Raw genomic sequence first — 25,033 nt, forward strand, 5'->3', positions numbered from 1 at the left:
ATAAATATAAAGTCTATCATATTTATATTGTAATAGTTAAAACTGGAAGCCCGAAAATCATTATTCAATTTTAGTGTTGAAAGAGTGTATGAATTTCATGGGTTTAATAGCACAACATAAAACCCAAGGTAAGAGCTCAAATCTATTTGTAATAGAGGGTAAGCTCCATGACAAGATGTTTGCAATATGTACAAAATATTCTAGTGCAAAAGTAGATTTCCTTAATCCAGTGATTACAATAACACAGGAGCACCTCTCACAAAAATAAAATTGAGCATCAGACTTTCTGCCTTCTCCTCCAAATATGGCAACATCTTTGTAGTGGGGCCCAGAGTTGCAGTGTAGTACAGTGGATAGAAAATGGACTTTTGGGATTGAGGACACATGGGCTTTAAAATCAGGCCCGCAATGTTCTCTCCATCTGTAACTGGTCAAGTTCCAGAGCTTTGTTTGTGGACATAGTATCAATAGTGACCTCATCCTATGAGTCCCACTGAGCATGGCAGAGAGCACCCAGAAGGAATTCAATAAGGGTGGCTATTAAAAAACACATTTGCAAAGTGGTATTGTGTATGATCCGGTCACCTTACTGCATAGGCATGGGATATCCTGGTAGGTGTGAAAAGTATGCGGAGAACTAACTTGCTCTCTAGGTAAATTCTTAGTAAGAAGCACCATCCTAAACCTGGCCCTGTAAATAAAATGGTTGTGAGTCTTTCCAGCAGAATATTAAAGCAAACAGTGAGCTTCTATTTATACTTGGCAAATGTAGGCAGAAAAGACTTCCAGAAACACCTCTGGGCCAGCTCCACTCAGCATCACATGACCCAGTGGGAAAGCAGAGAACTGGGAACTGTGATTATCCATTGCATAACTATGTATGTATATGTACACACACACACACACACACACACACATACACACAATCAAACACCGAGTCGACCATTTTCTGCTTATAAAGAAATATAATAACAGGTTTAAAATCATTGAAATATTGTATAAATGTGACACGCCACATGAAACAGGACAGAATATCTGCTTTCCCAAGCAGAATAAATGACAAAAATAACTAAATGTGATAGAACCATGGTACCTTACATAAAGTACGACAGAAAATGAGATGCAGTAATCAGAATAAAGTTAATTTTTGAGACACAAATATAAATCATTAAATACAGAGACAGGAAAACTCAATGTGTAATTAATCATAACTTCACCTAAATGCTTAGGTTATCTGGAAAGAGGAAAATCTTTGCATAGAAAAATAACATTATCTTGACACTCCTCGTCTACAAACAGTGAGGCTGGGAAGCTAGCAGTTCCACAGGGCAGACATGACGGCCATGGTGACAATCACAGAATGGACAGTATTGAGGCTTCTCTATTCTATTCCACTTGGAAACTGTGCAGGCTGGCCGTTTCTTAGCCCCAGCCGTCATCTAAAATAAGAGAAAGAGAAGTGATTGTTAATGCACGTAAGTAGACAAAGTATTAGTAATAACATGGACAGAAATATCCTTTCTTTCTTTTCTGGCTTTCATGAGTCGAAGTAAACCTGAATTTCGCTGTAGTTTTAGCATCTGCGTGCTCAGGGGAACAAGTGTTATCCCCGTCTAGACAATATTTCCTGACAGGCAATCTTACGCAAACAACCTGAGGGACGCTGCTGAACGTATCAATTCATAATTGCACGGTTTGCAGAGGAAGCTAACTTTGGGTGTTAGTGCTCTCTCAAACCACGAGTCAGAACAACATCTAGTCTTACCAGGACGTGCAGAGTCGTGGAACTGTTTTTCCTGCTGTAAACACAGGAGTAAAGCCATGAAGAGCTGGGCGTGGGGCCCCGGCTGGCGGCAGCGGCCTTGGCCACAGAGCTGGAAGGACACTACGTGCACAGGTAATGATATCAGACTGTGGCCGGGCTGTGCTCACGTTTTGAGCATCTGTTTTGAACCTCATGATGATTATTTTTAACTTAAACCTTACGTGACATTGCACAGATGCTTCAATAACTCTCCGTTGAAGACTGGTGCAGCAAGGTAAGACGGCAGGAGAACAAGGAAGGTGGGGATGTCGGGACCACACTGCTGAGGTCTCAGGGTGTCCCTAAAACTCCCATGGGAATCCTGGGTCCCGTGTGGTAGCATTAGACAGCGGGGCCCTCAGGAGGAGATCAGGCCCCAAGAGGGTGGAGCCCCTGTGTATAAGATTAGTGCCCTTATGAGGGAACCGAACCCCCTCAGAGTTCCCTAGGCCATTCCGTCAGGAAAGGATATGAAGAGAAGTCTGCCATGGAAAGGGGGCCTCGCAGGCCATGCTGGCTCCCTGATCACAGACACCCCACCTCCAGAACGGTGACAAATAACTACCATTGTATTGTTTATAAGCTGCCCGATCTGTGGTTACAGAAGGGGGACTGACTGTAGTTTTAGGAATGAGATGGAACATAGCTCCTGCTAGCTGATACCGCCCCCACCCCTCACCCCAGGATAGAAACAAACAAAATCAAGAATAAAGGATATACTTTTAATGATGCTAATATTTTATCAATTTTTGCCTTTTTCTTCATTCATCTTCTAAAATTAAAGAAAAAAACTGTTCATCTTCACTAGACTTCTTTTTTTTTTTTTTTAACATGCTAAGTAAACAGTATCCTTTGACAGAAGAAATGGTGAAATGTTCCATTATTTCTGATGTTCATTAAGGCTGTGTATTTGAGACAGAGAAAATCGCACTGGAAAAGAAACGCGGCTGGTTCTGGAAGGCTGCGTGCACTTACAGCCACTGACGATGAGATCCTGTGTTCTAAAGGCCCATCCACAAGCTTGCACCCTCTGGTTCGGTCCAGAAGCCATCGGTACTGTTCCCTCTCACTCTCTGCCTCCCTGAGAACAATTTCTGTAGGTTCAGTCACGGCACAGAGTAATTTCCTTACAGATGGGAGCTTGTCGTCTGAAGAAATTAAAACCCGTTGAGCAGATTCTCAGCCATAATAAAAAGCTGTCAGAACGTCTCGCTGCAATAATACAGTAAAGGAAAGAGAGCACGTTTATCCTGCCCAGCTCAGGTTATAAGGATCGGGAGTGTTTCCTAGCTTCATAATTCTGAATATAAACATCATATTTCCATTCATAGAAGCAGCAGCACATTAAGTAAAAACCATCACTTCATCAAAAAAAATTTTGGGGGGCGAACGTTACTAGTTCTTACCACGAATGTTTTTGCTTCTCTTGAATTATGTAATCGCTTTCAAGGGTGAAGAAAATTATTATTTCAGTAAAGGGTGGAGAAGCTCCTGAACTTGCATAATTTCCCATAAGAAAAATTAAGTCAGAATTATGTAAGTTTATCACTACAAATCCAGTTGGCCCTAAGGCAGTGCCTGGGAGACATGAGAAGTCAGCCAGCCACGAAAACCAGGTTACCCTCCACCCCTGCTGCCCTCCGCGACCTCCCTTCAGTGACCACTTGGAGTGAGACCACCGCTACGTCACTGTCTGGGGCATGGGACAGATTTGATAAATGAAGAGCAAAGAATATGTCAGCAAGAACCCAAACCCAGAGTCAGAAATGGAGGGGAAGAGATACGCTATAGGGAAAGTCAGAGAGGTTGAACACCATCTACATAATTGATGCTTGCTTCATTCACAGAGGAAAACACCATGGGGGGCAAGACGAGGGTCACCTGAGTCAGCACCACGTTATCAAATCGTTTGTATGAATGGAAATCTCACCATGTCTCAACAATATTCCTCTGAAGGGATTTATAAGCTCTTCAGAATTACTTAAGAGCCCTTTAGTCATCCTGGTCAGACCACTGTTTTCGACCATGACATTATATATATATATATAATTACAAAACATATGAACCACAAAATAGCCCCAAACGTGCCATGCTTGTTTTTTGTTTGTTTGTGACGGGGGGGGGGGGGGGGGGACGGGACGACAGATAGATACAGACAGACAGGAAGGGAGAGAAATGAGAAACATCCATTCTTCGTTGTGGCTCCTTAGTTGTTCATTGATTGTTTTCTCATATGTGCCTTGACCGGGGGGCTACAGCAGAGAAAGTGACCCCTTGCTCAAGCCGGTGACCTTGGGCTCAAGCTGGTGAGCCTTGCTCAAACCACATAAGCCCATGTTCAAGCCAGCGACCTTGAGTTTTGAACCCGGGTCCTCCACTCTATTCACTGTGCCACCGCCTGGTCAGGCACATCCCACTATTGTTTATGCAGTATCCTGACATTTTCTATTTTCCTGTTGAGCACTCAAAAGAATATGCAACTTTAATTATAATTTCATCTATTTTTACTGCTCTGCTCCCCTCCGCTCACAGTCACACCCAAATGTCAGTGACCATCTCTGTCTGTGTACTCTCCCCTCCTCGACAGCACACAGGGTCTGCAACAGGGTAGATTCCAATTACAAATCTGTTTGTGTGATGGACATCACCGGATAGAACCAGCGAGGATGCCCTAATGATAGTGGAAATGAAGGCCTGCTTTTGAGAGAGGCTATTGATAACACATGCCACAAATTTTTAGTTTCTTCACCCTTCACCTCAGAGTGTCTATTTTTCAGGAGTGTCTCCTACGTTAATGATGAGAAATAGAAAAGAAATGTATATGCATAGATGTTTATTGAAATAATAGAGTATTTGAAGATCTGAAAGCAGAAAAAATGTTTAACAATAGGGGAATACCGTCAAATAATATAGTGCAGTCATACCTCAGAATATGATGTATCCATTAAAATGGTGTTTTAAAAATATTTTTAAATATAAAAATATTCAAGATATAATCTGGGTGATAAAGCAGGCTCAAATCTGCATAGAAGACATAATTGTGGTTGTAAATATTGAGAGGGTCATGTGGTTAGCATGTAGGTCTATATATCGCATGCATGTGAGAACATGAGAGCATGTGTGTGTCCAGAGAGAGGTGGGATAGGAGAGACACTGTAAGGAAGAACTCTGGAGTTGGCCTGCCTGAATATGAATCCCACAGAATGAGATTTGAGATATAATGGACAAATAACCTTTCTTTTCCTCAGTTCCCTCCTATGTGAAGTGATGAAATTAAATATAGAGTTGATGTTAGAGTTCAATGAGTAAGCATCTGCTTAGAACAATGCATAACAGAGTATAAACATCATACATTTCTTAGCTGTTAGGACCATGTGCAAATTTGTCTGTGTAACTCAGACCACTTTCCTTTCACATTTCCTTAGTTTCCTACGCTTGGTACACTGTTTTCATCAAGTTTCAATAACTCACTAGCTCCTAAAATGTGTTAGGAAATGTGCTCCTTGGAACTTCTCTAAAATACTTTTAAAACTCTGTTTCTTAAGGCCCTGATAAAACTCACCTGTAAAACTCAGCTATACAATTTGGTTTATTTGTTTCAAGGAGGAATAAGGCACTTAATGTATAAATAAGGTATTTAATAAGGATTTTATCCATTTTTATTTTTTATGAAGTTCTGAAAATTAGTTTTCTAGAAAATTTCAAACATCTCCATTTATAATTAAAATGGATTGAAATTTTCCATAATCTTCAATGACATTTTATAAATGTCAACCATAGTTATATCCTGTGTTTAATTTTTAAGAGTTACTTGAGTGTGTTTCCTCTTTTCTCTTGATCCATTTTAATAATGGGCTTTTGATTTAAGGAGAAATTTCAGGGATTCTGTAGTTGTTCATGACTGTCTTTCCTTCCTTCTGCTCTGCTCTATCAGAGGGTGACTTGGGTCCTGGTCACCTTGCGTCACACTCCAAATCCCCATGGATGCTATGGGGATCTAGAGTCAGGCAAACCTCTGGCTGCAGCCACACTGTTGTTCTGTGTTTTCATGTTATTTCCTCGGCCAATGGCTTTTTGTTTGTACAGTAAAACTTTCTGTGTTTCTGAGTGGCTTTTTAAAAATAGATCTTATTCCTAGCTTATTTTAAGAGCAGAGAAAGGATAAGCAATGCATAACCTTACAGTAGGATCTTGACAAGAATTGCTTGCCTATTTTTATGTCAGCAAACATTTTGTATAAAAATGTAAAAATGATTCTATTAGATTTCATCATAATGTCTAAAATGCCATTATATCACATTTGGTTTATATTTTTAGTCAGCCAGAATCTTAAAAGGATCAGCTATGTAATTACACCACCAAATACTTCCATTTCCCTGGATTAATGATGCTCTATAGGCTGCAATTTGGAAAATGTAATTTATTGTGCTGAAACAATAACTCATTTAATGGTAGGAGTGACCCATAAAACTTAATGCGATTTAAGAGGTGTCTCATACAGTCCCAAAAAATAGCTGAGAAAAAGTGGGTCATTGTGTAAGCAAACCTCTACATCCCAAAACATTGTGATGATAAAAGTGATTCAGAAATAGGGACCAAAAATACACAACAAAATAATACAGTTTGGCAAATTGCTTCATGCCTATAAAAGCAAGCAGCTGTCTGTGAGTGTTGTTTCATTTTATTTACTTGAAAAAAAATGTACACCAGTTCTTTTAAATTATTTATGGTTACAGCAGGCAGTACTAGAATACAGTACTTAAAATACTTGTGAGTTCTTCCAAACATATTTTCTCCTTTAATCATTTTACAGATATGTGAGATAAAATATGGATTTGTTTCTAAACCACACATACACACAGAGCTCATGTGTGTGACTGGATTTTTCATGTTACATATGAATCTTCTCATTCAAAACAGTCACTGTATTTACTCTCACGCACATATATACACCCCAAAATTTTCATTTCCTTTTTGATAATTAGATAAGGGAAAATAAATACTATAAATATTTGCTTTTTTCTTAAATGTTAGCTAAAATAGAAGACTATATATAAATTAGTTTTTTTAATGTGTATTATTTCAGTTGGCTGAAAATCAAAATTTCTTATTTGTAGTACATTCAAATACGGGTCATTCACTGTGCCTAGAAATAAGAAAGCAATCCAATATATAGGGTGGGGCAAAATTGGGTTTACAGTTGTTCGTATGGAAAATAATACAAAATTAATAATACAAGAATAAACTGTTTCATGTACTCACAATTATAAATCTACCTTTGCTCCACCTTTATTCTAGCTTAAAGAATTCCAGTGATGATAGGTCCTGGCTGGTTGGCTCAGTGGTAGAGTGTCGGCCCAGCATGTGGATGTCCCGAGTTTGATTCCCAGTCAGGGCACACCAGAGAAGTGACCATCTGCTTATCTACCTCTCCCTCTATCCTCTCCCCCTCTTTCTTCCTCTCCCATAGCCATAGCTCAATTGGCTCCAGTGAAATGGCAACAGGCACTTAGTATGGCTCCGTCCGTGTCCCAGCTCAGGCACTAAAAATAGCTCGGTTGCTAAGCAATGGAACAACACTCCAGATGGACAGAGCATGGCCCTATAGGGGGCCTGCCAGGTGGAGCCCAGTCCCGGTACATGCAGGAGTCTGTCTATTTGCCTACCCTGTTCTCACTTAATTAAAAAAAAAAAGAATTCTAGTGATCATAACACACTTTAAAATGAAGTCATTCTTTAACATTCAATAAAATGTAAAAAAAATTTCACTTTTAACTGTGTTTTTGAATGGTTTCCTTTCAGAATAAATCACAAAAGAAAAGTGTATGTATCATTGTTCTCAGAATTAGTTTGAAATTTTGATGAAACTATTTTGATAAGATTATAAGCAAAAGATCAAATGTAAAAAATATCAATTTTTACATAATGGTAAGAGTCAGAAAATAGAATAAAATTCCTTATGCTACAGTGAATTCCCTAACACAGGAATGATTTATGTACAGGTAATGCTCTTGGAGGGATTGCGACAATGACATAATGATTAGATTGTTAATCTTTATGGTTTCTCCCGGTTCTAGTTCTCTAAAATACTTTGAAAATTTTGATTCTCTATTAAGGCTCCAAATGTTGGTTTTTAAAACTCCCTTAATTCCTTCACAAATGCAATGACTATTGGTTCGATACCCACTACATCATTACCTACCATGTAGAAGTGCCAGGCTGAGATCAGCAAATAGGACAAAGACATGATTTCTGTCCTCATGATGCTTTCACATGCTAGAAAAAATGCAGGTCAGACAAAAGCAGATACCTGTCTGTATCCAAGTAGGAGGCCCTATTTTGGTATGTGACGTGAATGAAAAAATCAGGTGCTGTGAGATTTAGAGTCAAATTCTGTGATCAGGGCATGACCACGAAGGAAGTAACCTTTCAACTGTCCCCTAAAACAAGAGAAAGAAGTCTTGGAAGAATGAGGAACATAATATCATGGCCATAAAAGGCAGAGGGTGCTAAACTAGAGCTATGGGTCGAGTTTCACAGTTTCAGGTAGGAAAAAAAATCAGTGCTGCCCAAACATAAAGAAGGACTGGAGAAGAGCTCAGAAAACCATTTATAGGCCTGCATCATCCCAAGGTTTATGGGTCACTGTAAGCAGTTCAAGTATTTATTCCAAGTGTAAAAAGAAGCTATTAAAAAGTTTTCACCTGGAGAGTCATATAAGTTGTGCATCTGCAACCCCTCTTTAGTGCAGGAACTGGAGATAGGAATTGAAAGTGAGGAATCCAGGGGAGAGATAATGGTAATCTAGACCAGAATAGTAGCAGGAGAGGAGGTGGAACGTTAAAAGGAGATTGAACTGAATTTTCTGATTCATTAGGGAGTGGCTGACATAGAATGTCAAAAACCGTTTCTCCACAAGACAACATGGCTTGGTATAGGACCTATCCAATCATGGTGAATGATGATCAAAACGGGACAAAATGTATCACACCCCACTTGAAAAGCAGTGGGCGAGGCTCTGAACTTTGAGAGAGAGGGAAAGCATGTGAACTGAGACCAACGCTAACCCTGGATTTCCTGTAGGAGGAAGTGCTGTCCAGGGAGGTAGAGCCAGGCAGAGAACACTGGCCCTACTACGCGGGGAACAGGGCAAAGAGGAAACCAAGATCAGAGATTCAAGATGCACGGGGAAGGCAAACAGTCATAGCTGAGTCCAGGAGAGCCGGGTCTGACTTACACAGAGAGTAACTGGAAGAACCAGTTTTCAGTGACACTGTATTGAGGGGAGGGTGTGGTATTCAGGGAGGAGACTGCATGTCTGTGTCTGGTGAAGAAAAAAGAGGGAATTGAATGATATTACATAGCCGGTGATGTAAACAGTGTGAGGTGGAAACCATATCAGTTAGAGCTTGGAAGAAAAGCCTCAAAGAAGCAAATAATATACCAATTATAGGAAATGCAATTTATGTCAACAAACCTTTTAGGAATAGCTGATTCCATAAAATATGTCCATACATAGCTTTGAATAAAAATTAGAAAATGAAGTTTGCTAGTAATATGCTTTGTATAGATAAGAGTTTTCAGGATGTACTATTGCTCAAATGCCTCTAATGAATCTAAATATCCACAGAATGATGCAGATTTTTAAGAGAGATGTACCAATAATGTTAACCCAAAAAAGATTGCATGCTTTCTTGCAAATCAGAAATGGTAAGGTATTTCTAACTAATGAATCATAGTATAACTTACTCAACTGGCTTATAATGTATGAATGTGATAAAATTTGAGGGGCATACAACAGAATGATGAAATGGGAAATACAATTAAATTTGAGTAGGTCAAATTTAAATAGTAATTCTGCATTTAAGACTTATAAACAATAAACTGTAAAATGCTATGGACATGCATAACTTTCACAAAATATATTTATTTTATTCAGAAAACAGACATTTTAGAAAATCACTGGCAATGATAAAAAAGACTCTGTTATGACTGATATTTTTCAACATAAGTAATGAGAAAATTAATTTACAAACTCAAATTTTGGAGCTAGGGCTCTAAAGACAAAGCATAGGAGAACAATGGTGGATATTTTTAACTTGTGGCTTGAGGTAAAAAAAATAACCACTGTAAGGAGGTCCAGACAAATCCAAAATAATAACAGTAATAATTAATAATAATAAAGGAATATATCTGGTGACAGAAGGATACTAGACTTTGGGTGGTGAACATACAGATGATATATTATAAACTGTACACCTGAAAGTTATGTCAACTTAATAACCAATGTCACCATCAACATCAATGATGAGATTGTCAGATTGTGGGTCTTCATCTCTCTCCCAGTTTTTTTCTTCTTATTATTGATATTTTCCAAGTGAGAGGAGGGGAAATAGAAAGACAGTCTCCCACATTTGCCCTGACCGGGATTCACCTGCCAAGCCCACTAGGGGGAAATGCTCTGCCCATCTGGGGCATTGCTCTGTTGTTCAGCAACCGAGCTCTTCTTAGTGCCTGAGGCAGAGTCCAGGGAGCCATCCTCAGTGCCTGTGGCCAACTTGCTCCAATTGAGCCATGGCTGCAGAAGAGAGAGAGAGAGAGAAAGAGAGAGAGAAAGAGAGAGAGAGAGAATGAGAGAGAGAGGGAGAGAGAGAGAGAAGTGAAAGGGGGAGGGGTGGAGAAGCAGATGGTTGCTTCTTTTGTGTGCTCTGACTGGGAGTTGAACCCAGGACATCCACATGCCGGGCTGACACTCTACCACTGAGCCAACTGGCTGTGGCCACTCCCTAGTTCTTAAGTAATGCAAAGGTCACTTAAATTGTAGAACAGTTCAACAGGGAAGCTATATTTTCACTTTATATCTTAGCAATGTCCATTGAATATTGGTGAGAATGCACTGCCAACAGGAAAAAGAGAAAAACCTCAAACGTGATGTCCAAAGCTATCTTTCCATCACGTTCAGTAATACTGACCCAGACACTCCATTCCACATAAATAAAACATGAACAGAAAGGAGCATAAAAAATGTCTTTGACATATAATTTCTTAACAGAAATAAGTTTTTAAAGATTTATGGTGAAGATTATAAAAGTTAAAATATGTAAGGACATTCTTCCATGGGCTCAATACTTAGGCGAAAATAAGTAATTTCTGTTACTTCCTTTATTATATTTTCCCAGATTCCCTCCTGTCTATAAGCCCTGGGTCGAGTTTCATCTTGGTTTTGCCTACTCTTAATTTACTAAAGGTTTTGTGATGTAAGAGGAAGTTCTTATCATGTTAATTATAAAGTAAATGCCAGGATTATGCCAGTTCTTACAGATATAGTATTCCAATCTCTGTAACAACCATAAAATCAGTAGTGTTGCAGTTTTTAAAGGAGTGATTTGTCCAAGATCAAATAATGATAACTGTGAGAATTAAAATTGAAATTAAACTGAAATCCCTGTACTAGAGTCTACCATATATAAAGGAAGGTAAAATAAAACTATTCCAAAAACTCACAATTTTATATATGTACATGTATGATTTTTAAAAATGTTTGTTTTCCTATTACAAATGCCTGGAAGCAATATAATACAACAGAAAGCCATTTAGTTAATTGAGTTTATCTAGAATAGATATTGACTTCAACTTTTGCTTTTCTCTTTTTAACAGAATTATAATCTATTTAAATAGATAAGTGGATGAGAAAAATATTGAGTTAGCATTAAAATAAATCTTGCTTTCCCTCAAATGTTTGTTACTATTTTCAGAAGGAAAGCATTTAAATACTCTGTGCCTCAGGGTTTACTTCTGCACTGGCCACTAAGGTAACCATTAGCCACTAATGGCTACCAAGCAACAGGAAAGTGACTGCTACCAACAATTGTATTAAATCTGTAGCTGGCTTTGAGTCATATGGACATTTTAACAATATTACTATTTTTTAATCCATGAGCATAGAATATCCATTTATCTTATTTTTATATTTATTGCTTATTGATAAGAGTAATATGTTGGATATGTTGGGTTAAATATACTATATAATTAAAGTTAATTTAATTTCATCAACTTCCTTGTTCCTTTTTTTTACATGGCTTATATCTGGCTCCTAATGTATTTCTGCTACCCACTGCTATTTGAAATTTTAATTTTCAAGGCTGGAAACTGAGTAGAAGAGAGAATGTGTCAGCTCCTTTTCTGAGAACCCATAATATTCTTCAGTACTGCAGATCTGCTGATCCAAGCCACTGTAGAAGCCACAGGGAAAGCCTTAGGAATGAGAGGCCATTCTTTACGTTCAACACATTTTCCGTATTTAGTTTTACAATAATTTATTATCAATTATTATGTATTGGCAGTGCAGTGCATTAAATTTCAAGCAATATTTACACGACCTATAGCTACTACAGCACCATTCTAGACCATAAACCACTAAAGAAACATGTTAGGAGTTCTCTCTCTTTGCATAACTACCTTTGATAAGTTTGTGGCTAGACAAGACTCAAAGCAGTGAACTTGGATTATAATAAGACATTGTGGTATAAAGCATACCTGAATAAGGACCACTCAGGAAACCTTTAACACCTCGGGTCTGAAGTTGGCTATTTAGGTCATATACCCTGGAGTTGTTCATGTTCTTTTTCTTTTTTGCCAAGAGTTCCCGTTGGAACAAGAGGAGAGAATTTGGCAGAAAAATGACAGAGTAAAGGTGGAGAGAGGAAACCATTTATTGTCGATTTAAGCGCTGCCAAAAAAATGCACACTTTTCTTAAAATATAGGGGGTGAGGAGAAATAAAACTAGGACAGAAAGCAGACAATGCAGGGACGTATGTGGGACAGAACAAGAGGGAAGAAACACCAAAGAGTCAGGTCATGCTGGAATAGTGCAGTCAGCTTCCCGACAGAAACGCTCTGCTCTGTCCATACCAAAAAGTTACAGCGCACTCTCTTCCAGGGCTGCTAAAACGGCTGAGGATTGTGTAATAGGTATTTTAATAGGAAGGTGTCAGAGCATTTCAAATATAACTAAGTGCCAAATTGCTACAGATCTCATGGCTTGAAAACCAACAGCTGGAAAAAATTTTATTCTTATCCCCAGTCCCTCTGACTTACCATCTCGATTGTCAAGGTAACTGTCATTTCTGTGATAAGTCTGAGCTGATCGTGTGTTTTTCTATTCCATGAGGGCCACCAGTTATGATTTCTACACAATTTTTAGAAAATGGATTTATAAAAATGGAGATGATTTGACCTGAATATATGTCTCTTCACATAAGAAAATGTAAATCAACCAAACAGTTAACAGAAGACATTGAACAGCAAGGATATTTCATCAGAGGAAAAATACAATAAAAGGAAAGGAAATCAGAGTAAACATTCCAAGAACACTTAAACTTTGAAATAAACGTGTGTTGAATTCTGCTAGGCACCTCCCACGAGATGCCAAGTGCAATGTCCTTTCTGATGGAGGCAGGTGGCATTATAAGGGGAGGCTATTTTAGATAATGACTAAAACGACTAATATTACAGATAAGAGAAAGATAAAAGAAAGCCAGTCAAGTAGATTTTAAAGTTGTCTCTGAATCATAGGACCAGCAGCAATAAGAATCTAACAAACTCATAAAGCTCTTTCATAACTCAGAGGGGGAAAAAACTCTCAATGTTTAAATGCTTATATTAGAACATAAAGTAAAAAAAAAAAAAGCCAGGGCAAACATATATATTGGCTGCTGAAGGCAGAGCTGATGATCACAATGTGAAAAGAAAACACAGAAAAAGAGAAACATAAGAAATAACGATGCATCTAAAATTTTTCTCAGCAGGAATTTAAACACTCAAACATACTGACCAAATGTTACTCATTACATTCAAGTTATTAATTGCATACTTAGAACAGGATATATCCTGTTCACCAAAAACTACTTGGCCAGGCAGAGAAAGACAAATACTGTTTACTCTCCCTTATATGTGGAGTCTAATGAACAAAATAAACTGGCAAACAAGATAGAGACAGAGGCATGGACACATGGGACAGACTGACAACTGTCGAAGGGGAGGGGCTTGGGGGACTGGAGGAAATAAGATGAAGGGATTAAGCAAAAGAAAACATATGTATATATACATATAATACAGAGACACAAACAGCGGTGTGGTGGCACCCAGAGGGAGATGGGGTGAGGGGAGTGGAGGTGGGCAGAGGGGGTGACGGGAATGGAAAGAGACTTTGGGGTGATGGGCACACAATACAGGGTACAGGTGATGTTTTATTGAGCTGTACACTTGAAACATGTATGGTTTTATGCACCACTGCCACCCTCATAAATTCAGTAAAAAATATGTAGGGCCTAAAAAAAATACTAATCTGGGTCAAACCCCCACTGTATAAATGAATAAATATAAATTAGGATTCTGACCCTTATGAGAAGTTTAAATGTATATGGCATTATGACTATTTAGCTAAATGGAAAAGATCCAAAAATTCTCAAGGATCTGCCCCCCCCACACACACACACATACAAATAGACTTCAATCACCTGAACAGCGACAGAACTTTAGGAATTCAAGTCTATGAAAATCATGGTATTGGTTGACCATTTATGAACATAAAAAATAGTTAACTATTGATTTAAATCTAAAGCATTGACAGTTAACCCATTCAGGATAAAATAAAATATACTTAGTAAAACTATGTGTTTTTATCTTCAGTTGATCTATTTGTACTTGTGTACTTCTAGAAAGGCAGCGACAACAAGGGCCGATAGGAAGATGAACATTTCTCCATGGGGGGGGGGACATTTACAGTGTAATTGTATTCCTAACCTTAATTACAGAGCTGTAATTAAGAAACTCCAGATTTCAAAAGTAACTGAAATGACTCTTGGCAGAAACGAAGTGGATAGAAACCGCCCGGACTGAGTGCAGGGAGAAGCCAAGGGCGTGTGCACAAGCCCAACAGGAGAACAGCGAGCAGGCAGCATCAAACGGGCTCGCGCGGTGAAGAGAAGGCTCCTAATTTTTTATTTATGACAATTTTGTTAATATTTTAAACCCTTTTCTAAAAGACAAAACTCTCAGATTGACTCAAAGGAACACCGATTTATATATTCTGTATCAAAGCGGCCCAGGAGTGAACCCGGGAAAAGGGAGGTGTGGGCAGTGTGAGCTCAGACTGCCCGCTGCCCCGCGCCCCTGCTCCCCTGCCCTCCATCGGCTCTTCTCCTTCTCAGAACCGCACCCCCGTCTCTGTAATAATTATTCCAGCCTTGTGGGCACACATGGGCAGCACCTAGAGGTTGCCGCTGTTGCACTATTTCTCCTGTGCACAATCATAGGAGTGAAAGCAAGGCGTGATCCCAGGTTGATGGGCAGGGCGAAGCGGTGGGAAGAGAAGCCGACCTGCCTCCTCGTCGGGGCGCTGGTTCCCTGCAGCAGGTACCGGCCCGGAGCTCTGCGAATGCCTTTATGGAAACCCTGCCAGTCCTGAGGGGCATGGAGGGGGCAGAGACAGAACTCAAGCAGACAGGGCGGGAGAGCAGAGAGCTTCCTCCCTGCTGCCCATCAGTCTCTCCGACATCACACTCGGCTAGAGCAGACACAGCCATCAGGCTTTCTACAGCCCAGAGACGATAATGTCTTCAAGGGAATAGACACTAAGGAGACCAAAAGAATCCTACCCACAGTGATGTTCCACGATGCTTCTTGGATCAGTAGACAGATAATCCTATGAGGATGAAATCAGAATAGTGACATCATATAATTTTAAATTTAATTGATGGGACCTCTGCTTCAATGTGAGAATGACTAGATTACCCCAGGGCAAGGCCACTGCCAACGACAACTAGAAAATACACAGCCAAATTGCCAAATCACATTGTAAAGGCATCTGACATGTGTCAGTGCGGCAGAATCAGATGGACTAAAACTGCACGGACCATTTGGAGGTGAGCTGACGACTGCCGGTGCTTTCTAATTTTTTTTTTTCCGGGGGAAGCTACCAGTTCCGACATGGCTTGGCTCAAGCACAGCCTGCTGCTGGGCGGAGCAGGAAGACAACGAGTGATGCTTCCAGGGACCACGAGGAACTGGAATGCCCAAATCTCTCTTTGTGCATTGTCTTTGTTCGGTATAGGTGTGTGAGCCTTTACTTTGAGGAAGAGTGACTAAGAGGGCAAGCAGGAATCCAGAGGACAGAACTACATTCCATTTGACCCTCTGGGGGACCAGTTACCATTTAGAAAGCACAGGCTGCACTATTCAGTGATGGGAAACTAACTACACGGGGTCGGGGTTGGGGGAGCTCAGGACACAGACATCTGAGTAAGACCATCTTAGACCTCCCAGTGTCAAACTCATAGCTGAATGCAACCTCACGAGTGACCAAGCCAGTGTTGCACCCAGCAGAAGAACCCACTTCTCACGCACAGTTAACCCACAGAATCTTGAATTGTAAGAATCATTGGTCTTTCGGCCACTCAGTTTTGGCATAATTTGTTACTCAGCAAGCTTGCCCTGAAACAATATTCTTGTTTCCAACATTTAGGAGAGAAATCGGTAGAGCAAATAACAATCTGAGACCATTTTTGGTACAAACCAAAGGTCCACTAAGCAAGTTCCATTCTTGAATGAGGATTACGCCTCTTCTAGTGCCCTGTTTCAGTCCCGTCCACTTAACCTACTGAGCCTTAATCTCATTTGGTTAAGAACAATAGGTTCTAGCACATAAACCGTAGAGGGATTAAATGAGCTGATCTATGGAAGCAGCATATGCTTTGCGTATAGAAGCCCTGGAAGGGGTAGCTATACCACCAGTCTGTATTGGCTGTGTCTGCCCATCGCAATGCTCAAGCTCTAGAGTAGTCACGCTATGTGGGACATGACATTGAGAGAATAGGAAAAGCCACTTCTTTTTGGCTCTGGGAGTGTGGGAAGAGCAAACTCTACAGAAGAATTTTTCACTGTTCCCTTGAGTGCTTCGGTTTAGAGATGGGTTATGTGCAAGGAATTGCTACAGAAGGAAAGTCGGGTGTTGAGGGCTGGGTGCAGGGAGACTCTTGCTTTCCGCCCATATTTGGGACCTTGGGAGGTAGATGCCTTTCACGGCCCCACACCAGCGTGCAGCATGGCCATAGAAAAGCAGAGAAGCGTGGTCAGGCAGGGGGGAGAGGTGGACTTAACTTCTCAACACTGCGCTCAGTTCCCATCCGTGGCTGAGATGAGAGCCCTCCTGGGGGCCACACGGAAGGTTGCAGCTGGGTGTCTCCCTCAGGTGGATGGTTTGTAGAAGGTGGAATGGGAGATCACTGAGGCTACATCAAAAGGAACCAAGATGGAATGGCAAGCAAAGAGAAGCGAGTTCACATTTCCTCGTGAGAACACAGACTAGAAACTGCCATAGACGAGCAAACACACTCAGCCACGCACACTTAGCCGTACACACTCAGGGGCTGTTGTAAGGCCAGCAGCTGGTCTCTTTGCCACCCCAGTCCTCCAATTCCTTCAATTTAGATAAAGAAACGGGCAATAAGAAAGGCTCAGTGAATGGCAAAACATTGTAGAAAAAGACTAACTCATTTTATAGAATAAAGTAAGCTTTAATCACTAATCAATTAGTAAGTTTTCATTCTTCCCACTAATCAATGGAGGGGCACAGGGTGAGAAAGACCAGACATATTTTTAACTGAATTAAATTTTACAAGTTGGCTTCCTTTGGAAAATAGCTAGGTAAGCCTTTATAGTGTCTTTTTTATGTAAATTTCTTGATCTTAAAAACTCTTAAATAGGAAGCAGTCTTCTTTTATACTATATCAAAAGGTCTTAAGGAAATATTCCTCTCTAAGTACAGTTTGATACTTGGCTTTGTTCATCCGATTCAGAAGGAAATCACAGCTGTAGCTCAGCCTGATTTATACCTGGAGACTACCCGGCAATGCTGTGGGCTTTTTTATGGTTTTCCTGCAAAATGTCTACCAGATAAAAGTCAAAGGCCCTCTTAGTTTCCTCACAGTGCTTGTGGCTTTTCCTCAGCTTCACAGGCAATCAGTTCCTTTTCTGAGAATATTTGTATAAATTAGAGTGCAAATCTTAGCTTGTCATTTCTGTTTCCTTATCATACAAATCATGTTGTTCGACACCTCGGCCCACTTTTGCTTTGTATGAAGAATTATGCTACATTTATTGTTCCCTCTAGAGGGTGAAAACATTTTTCATATACATCAGCGCCACCATGTAGATTAAAAAAAAAAAAAAGCACAAGTCTATCAATTACTTAAACCATGACTTTTACATAATACAGTGCTTTGTTCATCAAGTACCCAGAGAATTGTATGGTTTACCACTTATTTTTTTCTTGCAGGTATTATAACTCTTCCTGCTTGATGCGAAATGTATTCTGGAAGCTCCTTCTGCCTTTCAGAAATTCTATGCCTTTTAACGTTGTTTTAAAATATTCAAATTGTCTTTACCATAACATACAACATCTGTTAGGCAAAAAACAAAACAAAACAAAACAAAAACCACAAAAACTAGAAGCCCGTTGATTCAAGTAGGAGTGTAAACTCCTTTCATTAATATTTCTTGTTAATGACAATAATGTTACTGATATTTAAGAAAAATACAAAAAAATTTACCAAGATTTCCTTCTCTAAGGTCCCAATCTTGAATTGAGCATGTTGTGTGAAGTGATTACTGGTTGTGTGAGTGCCTGAGTTCAGGTCCCAAGTTTTCATTTGCTTCTTTCCATTCCTCCAGAAATCTTAGGAGCTTACAGATCTGATTTAGGAAACCATCAAGCTGAAAGCCAAGTGGAAAATGCTCAACTTAAAATGAGAAAATCCTTTTAAAAGCAAGCTCTATTTTTTGCATAGCCCATTCTTACCGTGCCTAAGTTTCTTTTGTATATATATGCATGAGTCTATGGGAATGTTCATTTCTTTTTTTTAATAACAGAATCAATGCATATAGTCAATAATATAATGAACATCTATGCAGACTCTAGAATATTTGACACCTTCTCTATCCAGGCCCTTGTCCCCCACTCCTCCTCAACCCCGACCCTCTTGCTCAGGCACTGTCCTTGCCCTGGCATTATTATTCCCAATGTTTTGAGAATATAGGTTCAACATATATATGTATAAAGATATATATATATTTAAGCCTAGCATATGTGTTTTTCCATATATCCATATACATATGCCAAGGTCATGAGTATGTGTATACATGTATACTATAGTATATTGGTGTAAATATATATATTTAAATGTATTGTTTTCTTTTAGGTGTTTTTACTTAAACATAACAAATAGGTATGATACTAGATGTAATCTTCTGACACTTGCTTTTTAAATTCAACTGCTGAAACATATCTATACAGGTCTCTCCATGTGGTCTATTTCTTGTGTGTTACACATTATAGCATTGCATGAAGTCATGGTATTACACTGCAGAAAGTTAAATGTGTATTTGATTTTCATAATACTACTTTGTTGTTTAAGTTAAGGAAAAAAAATCCTTCCAACATTGTGATTAGTGCGTAATATCTCTTATGTAAAATTGATTTTAAAAATAATACCAAAATTCTGGTGGGGCTTTTTAGACACTGAATTTTCTAAATCTGTGCCATGATCTTATAAAATTCACAATAAACTATAAATGTGCATTTACACTATTTTTAAGCATGGTTTAAGTACAGGTAAAAAGTGCTCAAGATGCAAATAGTGATTCAGTTGGTCTCAGACGGGGCTCAAGACTTTGGCGTTTTGCTGAGTTCCCAAGTGGTCCTGGTGCTGCTCGTCCTGGACATGCTGTGGGTAGACGTCAACACAGGTACCCTGGTCTGAAGGCTGGAGCTTTCCTTAGGTGCCCACAACCCCTGCTGCTTACCTCTGCCAATTCAGCAAACTAAATTAGAGGGGTCGTTGTCTGTCTCTAGCTCTCATCAGATAGCTAAATGGTTATTTTTCATTGTTCATGTACTCACTCAGATCTGAGGCCAAACACCTTATTTCATTCTGGAACCAGCAGCCCCAAAGCACTAAGGTTGATCTATTTTCTAACAGTGATATGATTCATATATGAACTATTGTTGGGCAGATAAAATGTATTATGCTCACTTTGTTAAAGATGACGCTGCCCACGTGGAGGCTGTTGCCCAGGTGATATTAATGTGTGTTGGGGGCTGGCTGTGGGCAGGCAGAATCCTTGTAGCCTGGGGCTTGGTTTTGGGATTAAGCCTTTCCCACCCTTTTAATGTGGGGTGGTACAATCCTATCATGCCTCAGAAAGTGACTTTGTATTAGAGACTTCCCTATTTTGTATATTGGATTAAAGGTCTGGATTTCTACACTATAAAATGGGAGCAGAACAGGATCTTGCGCTCTTGGTTCCTGAGATTATCATTAGAGGAGAGAGCAGAGAGGAGAGCAGAAAGATGCCATGTGGCCAGGAGAAGCAGCCAAGATAGCGGAGTGTTGAGTGAGAAGCCAGTTTGTGCAGAGTTTGTGCAGGGAGAAGGAAGGAGATGGGGAACAGAGGTGAATAAGTCTGGTGAGCTAGAATCCTTTGATTCTAGGAAACTCGGATAAGTCAGTAGCTTTGTGAGCACTGAATGTGAGTGGGTTTTGGAGCCCAGTGTGTGTTTTTTACTTGCCTGCCGGGTGCAAGCTAGGATTAAAGAAGATAGCCCATCAGTTTTTGGCTCCGCTGTTTCTTTACCGACTGTCCAAATCCAATGCAAACCTGCATGGGCTGGGCGGCTGTGATGGTGGCCCTGGCCACTGGCTTTACAACTATCCTGGTCTTTCTCCACTGGAATGCAAGTGACAAGCTTAAGGGATGTACATTTTATTCATGTATGGATTTCCCGTGCTTGGGATAGCATTTGCATGTTATTGTTATTGTTGTTGTTTTAAGCCTAAACGGATGCTGGATCAGCTAGAGTAACAGATGTCCTTCCACTGTGTCAAAAATTTCTGCCAAGAAAGTAAGGCATAATTTTTAAAGTTGTGCATCAGGAGTATCCTAAAGCGTTTTTATGCCAGATAAACCCAGTTTCGTCTTCCCTGTCAGGACAGAATAATTGCTTTGTTCCTGTTACCACTCCAGGAAGGCCCCAGGCAGTCTGGCTAAAATCTGAGTAGATTCCCCCAAAATTTACAATTCAAGAAAAATACATTGAAACCATATCTTATCATCTGATCAAGCTGGCAATATAACAAAGTCCTGGTTATCGTTTTAAGCCTTGGTGATAAGGAAACAATGGTTTTCGCTAGAAAAAGAACTGTAGTTCCTGGAAAATGTTAATTTCTATTATTGAAAAAAATAAGGGAAGCAAAATGAAAGAAAGGAAAGACTAGAAAAAGCCTATGAGATGTTGCAAACAGCCACACATCCATCCCACTGTGGTTTGCATTATAAATCTGTATCAAAATCTAACTGGAAACTGTGGATAATCAATGTTGATTACATCTTACCATTAGCAATTGAACAGGACCATTATCTGTCACAGAAATTGAAGTGACAAGCTGAGCATTGGGTATTCTGGTAAATTCTGGCCAATCTGCTCCAGGGTGTCCACAGCCAGGTATCTTTATAACTGTCCAGCTTGGAGTGTGATTAAGCTAATGAGGCACGCTGGCACATATTGAGATAAGTTTTCTGTTCCACAAATTCCCCGGACCCAGCTCCTAGGACTCAGAGCCTTTGTAAGAAATGAGTGGCCATGACAACAGGCCAACCTCAAATAATGAAGACTAAGTTTGGTGCAGATATTTATAATTCGAACTGAAATATTCTGAACAGTTTTATTAAGGATTGGACCACAATTGGCTCTTCAGCTGTAAGAAAAAAAAAATCAGGGAATTTATCAGGAACATTTATTTTACTAAAACTTTTTGTCATGGAAAATGGTTGCCTTGTGAGAAATTTACTAAGTATATAGTTTGTGTTACATGATTCTACTTATTGTTTAATGTAATAATAATAAGTCTTCAATTATATTTTATTTACTACCTACACAGAAATTACTGGATGAGTTAAATTGAGTGACTTCAAGTAATTATTAGTAAGGTATTAAAAATTAAAATGTAACCTTTTTTAACATAATATAAAATGTTCTATGGTCGTGCAATCTATGACGATAGGTGTGATTTACCAAAATTCTTCATTAGTTTCCACACTGGCCTGTTTTATACATATGTTATTGAATTTCACAGGACTTTCAAGCTTTTGTGAAACTGACTCTAAATTTCTATCAAGTACTTGCCATTTGAAGTAAGCACCTTGACTGTCTACTGGACAACTGTTAAAATGTTTAAGATATGTTAAAGAAGCTAGCACTGGATACATGTATTGCTGAAATAGTTTATTGACCTTTGAGGTCTATAAATTATAACTTTCCTAATGAGCTTACAGTAGCAATGCAAACTTAATAGCTATAGGGTTAATGAAAATAATGTGTATGTCTCAGCTGAATAACCCCATCAGTGTATTAAATTTTTTAGAGCAAAAGGTATGATGTTCACTTATAAGTGAATGGGTTTAATTGGGTAATTTCATACAGAATGACCTGGGGTTCAGATTTGAGACACTCCCATTTTAAGGAACCTATATTTCTGGAGACAGTTTGCTCCAGGTTCTACCCTTTTACAGTAAACAGAGTAATGAAAATTACATTCCCAGTGATCTGAGCCAATTATTTCCCTAATGTTTTTTATTGTTGTCTTTGTAACCAAAAACCAAAATAATTTTCCCAGGGGCTATGCTTTAGTGTTAGTGCTGCATTCTCTTTGGAACATATGTGAATAAAAATGTGGTATAGTTCAACATTCTTTTTAAAAATGTATGAAAAACAATAAAAGCATTAGAAAAAAATACATTTGGAGAACTGACACTTCCTTATTTCCATGCTTACTAAAAGGCTATAGCAATCAAGACAATGTTTTACTGGCAGAAGAGTAGATATTTAGGTCAATGAAATAAAATTGTGTCCAGAGTCCAAAAAGAAACTGTTACATTTATGGTCAACTGGATTTTGACTTAGGTGCAATATATTTCAGTGGGAAAAGGGTAACCTTTTTAGAAATAATCTTGGGACAACTAGATGTCCACAAGCAAAAGATTGAAGTTGAATGCCTACCTCATACCTCATACCTCATTTATAAAAATCAACTAAAAATCACAGATATAAATTATATAAAAGCTAAAACCATAAAACTGGGAGGAAAACTCAGGAGTAAACCTTCATGGCATCAAATTATGCATTTTTTAATATATAACAATAAACTCATAAGCTATGAAAAAAATAAACAAAATATAGGTCATCTAAATTATTACTAAAAGCATTATATAACTCAAGAAGCTAATCATGTATCTGAGATAGGATTTGTATGCAGAATATACAAAAGACAACTCAAAAATTTAAAAATATTATTCCAGTTAAAAATGGGCAAAGGATCTGATTATATATTTTTACCAGGTAAATATAGTAATGGCCAATTAGCAACATGAAAACACGATCAACACCATAAGTAACTAGGGAAACTGAGATTAAAACCACGAGAAGATACCACTTCACCTCCACAAGGATAATATAATAAAAAAGATGGACTCTCACCAGTACTACTGAGAATATGGAGAAATTGAAACCTTCCGACATTGCTTGTGAGATTGTAAAAGTGGATGAAATGGATGCAGCTACCTTAAAAAATAGTTTGGTGGCCCTTAAAAACATCTACACAAAAATGTATACATGAATGTTCAGAGCAGCATTATCCATACCACCCAAAAAGTGGAAACAATTTTAAAATTAGATATTAGTAATTATTGTACAATTCTATGATTTTACTAAAAACCACAGAATTTAATTGAATGCTTTAAATGGGTGAATTGTATGATATGTGAATTAGATATCGATAAACCTATTAAAATAGATAATAAAAGTAAATATGGCAGGCATTTCAGTTGCTAAAACATTTACATATTAAGCTAAATTTAAATTTATTCGTTTGTAGGTAACCTAGAAGTAAGCCAAGTGAATAAGTCCAATGATCCTAACATTCTTAAGACTGTTATCTTAAAAAATTGCATCACTTAACTTTAGTCTATTTTATTGCTTAATCTCTATATTGTGAACTTTTACATATTTTTTAAGAATTAGATGAATGAATAGACACCAAGGCCTTAATATGTCTAAAAAGTATTGGCATTGCTTTAAAATACATTAACCTAGATAATCTTATATGATTGATATTTATATAAAAAGCATTCCATTAGACAGTTTAATCCAACTCAAGAGCTGTTTTCTTTTTAAATAGCTTAAGCCAGCATCATGACCAGTAGAAGTGAAGCAGTTGACATCGTACAATGCTGGTAACTCTTAATTTGTACCTTGAGGGACTAATACTGAGAATTTGTTCAGGGTATCATAGCAACTGGAGAATCAAAGTGATGATATCATGTGGCAAATTAGTAGCTGAGAGAATACTCGAGCATTCCGTTGGATCACATGGGCCAGCGATTATACAAGTGTTTGTGGTGCAGCATATTGATGAGGAACACTTAATTGGTGTTAATTTTATCCAAAGTAAAGACAACCACACAGCATCTCTTCCCAGAGAGGAGAATATTTTCATCGAGATGCGTAACAAAAAAGTCAAGGGTATTTAATTTGTAACCAGTGTCTCATGAGGGCTTTGATACGGATCTTTATTACAACTGACTTCGAGTTGCATTAACCTGAGTAATATGCTAACGTGTCTGTGCAGAGAATAACAATAGCTTGTCTAACATCAAAGGAAGACAAACATTGTCAAATAAAAGGAATTTTCATGGCAACATTTGTGTTCAATCATCATGATATGCATATTTCCCACTCCCCTCTCTGAGAAACCAGAGCACTAATGAAGTACCCAGGGAACAAACAAGCCTTCCTTCTCTTTTTAATTTTACTCTGTTAACAGCCAACAGATGTCTGCTTTCAGAAGGTTGCTTGGTGTGAGTGCTGGGCTGTATGCCTCTTTGCCTTTGGATATTGGAATGAATTCCAGCACCATGAAACTCAAGGAAAGAAATAAAATTGCCTTTTGTGTCCCAAATTTCAATGTTATCACTTGTCATGGACCACCAGGCTTAATCTCCAACTACTGTTGAATATAGATATAAAAACCCAGTGACTCCTCATTTTAACCACAAAAACAAACAAACAAACAAAAAACCAGCAAAGATGAAATGAAGTGAAAACTATAAAATTC

The 25,033-nt window shown here is 38.7% G+C and overlaps 1 protein-coding gene across 1 annotated transcript in view; it reads right to left on the reverse strand.

Annotated features, from left to right (window-relative positions):
* Positions 1-1,350: 1,350 nt before the first annotated feature.
* The window catches only part of CCDC102B (coiled-coil domain containing 102B), a 200,550-nt gene continuing 176,867 nt past the window's right edge, over positions 1,351-25,033 (reverse strand). Inside the window, exons 8-9 of the mRNA XM_066247332.1 lie at positions 18,416-18,578; positions 1,351-1,439 (exon numbers count right to left, since the gene is read on the reverse strand). Of these exons, the coding sequence (XP_066103429.1) occupies positions 18,471-18,578 (108 nt within the window). The 3' untranslated portion in view covers positions 1,351-1,439; positions 18,416-18,470. The remainder of the gene's footprint in view (positions 1,440-18,415; positions 18,579-25,033) is intronic.

Source organism: Saccopteryx bilineata, chromosome 11, assembly GCF_036850765.1.
Source record: "Saccopteryx bilineata isolate mSacBil1 chromosome 11, mSacBil1_pri_phased_curated, whole genome shotgun sequence".
In the NCBI taxonomy this organism is placed as follows: Eukaryota; Metazoa; Chordata; class Mammalia; order Chiroptera; family Emballonuridae; genus Saccopteryx; species Saccopteryx bilineata.